Source organism: Misgurnus anguillicaudatus, chromosome 21 (assembly GCF_027580225.2).
Source record: "Misgurnus anguillicaudatus chromosome 21, ASM2758022v2, whole genome shotgun sequence".
Classification (NCBI taxonomy): domain Eukaryota; kingdom Metazoa; phylum Chordata; class Actinopteri; order Cypriniformes; family Cobitidae; genus Misgurnus; species Misgurnus anguillicaudatus.
The window spans coordinates 55,223,624-55,230,000 of record NC_073357.2 but is presented as its reverse complement, the minus strand read 5'-3'; the positions used below and the strand labels follow the sequence as shown (position 1 = coordinate 55,230,000).

General features: G+C 35.7%; 1 protein-coding gene across 1 annotated transcript in view; it reads right to left on the bottom strand.

The window, feature by feature from the left end:
- Window positions 1-6,377, bottom strand: part of pkd1l2a (polycystic kidney disease 1 like 2a) — a 47,025-nt gene that overhangs the window by 25,212 nt on the left and 15,436 nt on the right. Inside the window, exons 3-8 of the mRNA XM_073859415.1 lie at window positions 4,047-4,205; window positions 3,593-3,784; window positions 2,156-2,266; window positions 1,437-1,584; window positions 971-1,197; window positions 1-372 (exon numbers count right to left, since the gene is read on the bottom strand). The exon at window positions 1-372 is cut by the window's left edge and continues 36 nt beyond it. Coding sequence (XP_073715516.1) covers window positions 1-372; window positions 971-1,197; window positions 1,437-1,584; window positions 2,156-2,266; window positions 3,593-3,784; window positions 4,047-4,205 — 1,209 coding nt within the window. The remainder of the gene's footprint in view (window positions 373-970; window positions 1,198-1,436; window positions 1,585-2,155; window positions 2,267-3,592; window positions 3,785-4,046; window positions 4,206-6,377) is intronic.

The window sequence follows — 6,377 nt, the reverse complement described above, 5'->3', positions numbered from 1 at the left end:
CTCTGTATTGCATCTCATGTCTCTCTGAGAAAGTGTGATTGGTTGTAGACACCAGGAAATGCAGTAACACCGGAGGGCCCCGAGTCAGAGAAACATTAACATGCAGGGCATGGGCCGGACACTGGTCATGCTCAGGGTCCATAACCACACGGAGGTCTTCCACCGGCTCGAACAAGCACAGCTTCAGGTTGGTTGATTGATTTGTGCTCGTCACATTATTGAGAGCCACTATGGTGACCTGGTGACAGCCTGGTCCCATCTGCTGCTGTACTTCTGGAGATAAGGTGATGTTATGAGGCACAAGTCCTTTGATAGCAGATGTTGAGGCCAGCTCTGTGTGTCCTTGCTGAATTTTGTAGGTGACGTTTGTTCCTGGGTGCGAGTCAGAAATTTTCATTTTTCTTTCATATTTTGTCATCTTGTAAGACACATATTGTCCTGCAAAATTATATTTTACACAGTTCCAGCCAAAAGTGATGTCTAACATTCTTAAATATATGTTTTTGCTTTTAATTTAAATACAGTGTTTAAGAAATTTATTAGAGAATAATTTATTAGAATAAATATCTTAAAGGGATAGTTTACCCAAAAATGAAAATTCTGTCATCATTTACTCACCCCCATGTTGTTACAAACCTGTATAAATATTATTTTATCCTACTATAAAAAGTGAATGGGGCTTCTGATCGGTTTCGTAACAAACATTCCTCAAAATATCTTCCTTTGTGTTCATCATCACAAAGAAATTTATACAGGTTTGTAACAACATGAGAGTGAGTAAATAATGACAGAAGTTTCATTTTTGGGTAAACTATCCCTTTTAATATCCATATATAAACCATACACCTCTAACCTGAGGGTCCATTAAAATAAATATTGTACAAATATGCCCACCCGGACATCACTTTTGGCCACTACTGTATTTATTAGTGGTGTTTATTTGTCTGTGTAATAATATGTTTCTTTTTACCTGCATCTAACTGTAGTTCAATGTATAATGGGTTATTATAAAGCGCTCCGCAGTTTGGATAGTCAGTGGACTGATTCAGGCTGTAACACTGTATTTTCCCAAACTCTCCGAGTGGTTCCTGGATAGTGATGCGCTTGTGGGCGGCCACGTTCCATTCGCTGGTACTACACTCTACTGTAACTGTGTACAGTCCAGCTTGACTGTACTTATGGACCACATCCTTCATCCTAAAAGATTTTACACAGATTATCAGCAAACTTACAAAATATTAATAAAGTTTTGCTATAATTCAGTTTGTTGAGCATTGCATTAGCAGTGCAAACGTCATGGCGAAAACACATACTGATAATGTATAGACACAATGCACTGTGAGTCGCACAAAAAATAAATAAAATAAAAACGCCTGTCAAATGCACAAATGTAAATTGTTATGTAGTGTTGTGACGTGCATAAAAGCAAAACTTACTCATCTGGATTGTAATTCTCAACAATGTGCCCATCACCTGCAGTCAATGTGCATGTGAGGTTGCCTTGAAAAGGATTTAAGAGCCACTTCACAGAAATGGAAACATTTTCAAAGACAGCGGCCACTTTGCTCACCAACAGATAAAGAGCTGATAAGACAAGACATCACACTAAAGTCAATGTCTGTTGGACAAAATTAAAACTTTGGAAAAAATTTAAACAATTTGAATATATTGTTAATGTTTTATATTAAACAAAATCTATTTTATGAAATGACTCTGACCTGTTTATGTAACAAGTCAGGGTTCATGCAGTGAAACACGTACTGGTGTAATAAATCAAGTGTTTAAAGGCCAAAGTGTGTTTGTAGATAAAACTGGCATAGCATGTAAGAAACATTATCAATATGACATAAATAAATATTACTTTATTATTCACCACCATTGAAACATTACTGTGTGTGTAAGGCATTTGTAACAGTAATGTATTATTGAGTTATTTGTGATCCTGTCTGTAAAATTCTCAAAGTTTGATTTCACATTGATTTCAATCTTTGACATGACCTTACTCAGTCAATATTAGGATATCAAGGTTATGTTTTCACAGAACGTACTTTACGTGATGTAGACTGATTTTATGTAGAAAACAATAAGTAGCTGGGTTTTCACAGGCAGGGTCATATATTTAAAGATAGCTTTATGGGAACAAAAGAAATCTGACCATCTTTGCAATGATATTCCACCGACATGTAGCTTCCATGAGTAGGACACGGCTCTCCGAAAGACGAGACATCAACAGACGCCTGGCACACCTGGAGCCCATGGCAGTTCTCTTGACAGAAAACGAAAAAGTGATATGAACACAACGACAATGTGTGTTTTACTGTGTGTTACTGTATTTTCAGTCATTATCTAAAACTTAATAGCTATAAAAATGTAAATGCAGCATTGGGTCAAAAAGGGATGAACAAAACCCATTACTGAGTTATTTCTACCCAAAATGCTGGGTTGTTTTTAACCATTATTGTGTCAAGTATAGATTTTTTGGGGGTTAATTTAACCCAACATCTGGATTTGTCCATTTTTTATCCAATGTTGAAAGCCATTTGTGAACCTGGACCACAAAACCAGTAATAAGGGTAATTTTTTAAAAATGAGTTAAATAATAAGCTGAATAAATATGCTTTCCATTGATGTATGGTTTGTTATGATAGATTGAAAATCTGGAATCTGAGGGTGCAAAACATCAAGATATTGAGAAATTGCTTTTAAAGATGTCTAAATGAAGTCCTTATCAACACATATTACTAATGATAAATACATTTTTGATATATCTATGGTAAGAAATTACAAAATATCTTCATGGAACATGATCTTTACTTAAATGGCACCAATTTCATTGCTAAAAAAACGTTATTTCGTTTATTTACAATGTGTTTGCGTGGTTTATGGTTCAAAAAACACATTTTTCCACATACTGTACATTTTTGTAGCTTCGGATTTCCCTCTCTTCCTGAAACCCACAGATTTTGTACAAAACTCATTGATTTGAAAAGTGCTGTGTCCCTGATTGGCCAGCTAATTTGTATGTTGTAATTGGCCTAAAACCCTCTGATGTCAGCCGGAAATGTGACGCTCCTTACCATGTTTAAAAGATTCATTCACAATGTAATGCTGACAGGAGTTAACTTACAGGCTGTGAGTCCAAGCGAGAGGAATTATAATAATGTCGATCTTGTCTACATCACCAATCCTAGTAGGTAAACTGTTGCCTGCAATCCCTGTGTTTGTTGTAGTCCAAGAAAAGAGATTTATGTTGGAGACGATAACTCACGTCATCGTTTATTTTGGGGTTTGTATCTTTTGCATATCGTTAACATGTACTAATACACACCAAAGAAAAAGTAAAAACGTGAATCGTACCATAGGTGGCCTTTAATATCCTAATGATTTTTTACCTTAAAAAATCGATAATTTTGACGCATACTGTACAATGTATTGTTGGCTATTGGTACAAATATACCAGTGCTACTTATGACTAGTTTTGTGGTCCAGGGTCACATTTAAGAAAATTAAGATCTTTACCACAGTTAGTCTTGATGTTATAGTCAATTTTTATGATAAACGTGCATTTGTATGAGTTTAGCATTGTATGTACCAGATACTGAATCGACTATATTCACCCAGCTGCACTCCTCCTGCTGTGAAGATGCATTAGGCGGACTGTGATCGTTCCTGCAGTAATGCTGTGTTTTTCTGCCGTAGAAGCTCTCATCTATCTCTATCACCGTACCAGAACCACACTGAAGTGTAGCATTGTGATCAGTGCAGGATATTGAACGCCCAGACTCTGAAAAACATTCAAGAACCAATGATTAAGATAAAAACACATACAGTACACATCAAAAAGTATATACTTACAATTGTCATTGCTTTAGTTAGAAAAATATTTATTTTCAAGACATCACAAACACACTTTTGCAAGAAGTAAGAAGAGGTCTACCAAATGCATTTGTTTGCAAGTCAATGCCTATTCATACTTTATTAATGTGACTCAACAGCTACCAAGTCTAAATATTTTTTGGAGCAGCTGTAAATGAAATTGGACCAACCAAACTCGCAGATGAAGTCGAGCTCCTGGCTACAGTTACTGGTGGTGTCCCACTGAAATCCTGAATCTTTCTTGATGTATCCACAGCTTGCATTCAGTGATGCGTCTATGAGCCAGCTGGAAAAACTGACGTCCGAGCCATCCAGCCAGGATAAGAGACCTGAAGACCAAAGCATCCGAACACAATCTGAGTTACTGTAAATGTTTTGCATAGGATTATAAAGGTATGGATATTGTAAATTTATCCATGCAGCTAGTTAGATAAACATTTTAAATCATAGTACTCCTGTATAGCTCATCGCGTTAGCAGCGCAAAAGGTCATACGCAGTGTTGAGGTTAAAGCATTACAAGTAAAGTGCATTATGTAATAATATTACTTTTCTGAAGTAACGAGTAAAGTAATGCATTACTTTTTAAATGTACACATTAATACTTGAGTTACTTTTTCAAAAAAGTAATGCAAGTTACTTTTTTAGTTTAATTAATTTGATTAAAAAAATTATCTACTGAATTAAACTAAATGTAGTCACATACACGCCTGTGTGGGAACCGTTTGAGGCAGAAACTAAGATGGCAGACCAGAGCTCGACATTTTTGTTATGAAATATGCAATTTCTGAATGCAGAACTGCATACAGCCTCAGCCAAGAAAAAGTAACGCAAAAGTAACTAAAAAGTAATGTAAGCATTACTTTCCATGAAAAGTAAATAAGTAACGCAATTAGTAACTTTTTTTGGGAGTAATTAAATATTGTAATGCATTACTTTTAAAAGTAATACTTTAAAAGTAACACTGGTCATACGTTTAAACCCAAGAATCACATAGTGATAAAAAAAGCTAATTGCTTTGTTTAAAAGCTACGGAGCCCCTAAGGGGACATGGATAAAAAAATTGAATAAAGTTTAAACTATCGCGTGCGCACGTGAAACTATCGCGTTTAGTTTTGCGTGCACACGTGAAACTTTCGCGCGCGCATGTGAAAGCGAAAGTTTTATGTGCACACGCAAAAGTTTAATGTGCGCACGTGATAGTTTAACGTGCGCACGCGAAACTGCACATGAAGGTTTCGCGTGAGCACATGAAAGTTTCACGTGAGCACGCAAAAGTTTCACGTGAGCACACGAAACTAAACTTTTGATTTTTTTTACTCCAATGTCACCTTAGGGGCTCGGTAAAAAGCACCTGCCAATGCATAAATGTAAACATATTCATGAAACAGCACAAAATAAATTATGTTTTTTATTATATCAACCAATTTTTGGCAATGCAATGTTTAAAAGGTTCACAAATGACAATGAAGCTAAAGATCAAGTATAATGCTTGTTTTACTTCTATCAAATCACATTATTCTTGTTTTTAATCATTTGTTTAAAAATGTGTTACTGTACACAATCTGGTATGTGGTACTTATCTTGGCAACACATCAATGCCAACACAAGTTAAAGTGAGACTACATCATTTACATTTAGGGGCAGTTTCCCAAGTTTTAGATTAATCCAAGACAAGACCTTAGTTATATTAGGACATTAAAGTAGTTTTTACAAATGTACCTTACAAAAACATTACTGGTGTTGGCACTGATATATGTTAAAGTACGTCAGTGCAAGATGTTTTTAAAATAGGGCAGCTTAAACATGCATTTTAGTCTGGGACTAGGATAAGCCCTGTCCCGGAAACCACCTCTTAGATGTTTTTTAAACCAGCCATGATACTTCTACTAAGCAATATGACTGAACTAAAATGATGAACCTAAACAGCAATGCAAAAAATTAGACTCTGTTTCTTAATGCCCACAATAGCCGCCAATAGAAACCGAGATGAATGCCGTACAAAAGGGCCAGGGCAATGTCCTGCCATAAAGGATTTTTGTTTGTGTGCTCGGGAAGGGTCTTTATAAAGCTAGAGATTGATGTCAAAGCACAGACTCATTAACAGCTTTCTGTTCTTTAGAGATAACACAAGACATGTAATGATATAATGACAGTAATGATGTTAGCATTCAGGAAAAACAGTTTGTCTTTGCATGAAAAGCAAGCTGACAGGAGAGATACGACATCTAAACGTCTGCGTGCTATCTACATATTCGGTTTCCTTAAAGGGATAGTTTACCCTTTAAATATTCTGTTATCATTTACTTACCCTCAAAACTGTATAAATTTGTACCAAACTGTTTTTGAGCACCATTGATTTCCAATGTATTTTTTTCTACTATGGCAGTCAATGGTGCTACTGGTTCCTATTTTATTACAAATATCTTCCTATGTGTTCAGCAAAAATGTATACAGGTCTGAAACAACTCGATGGGAAATAAATGACAGAATTGTCATTTTT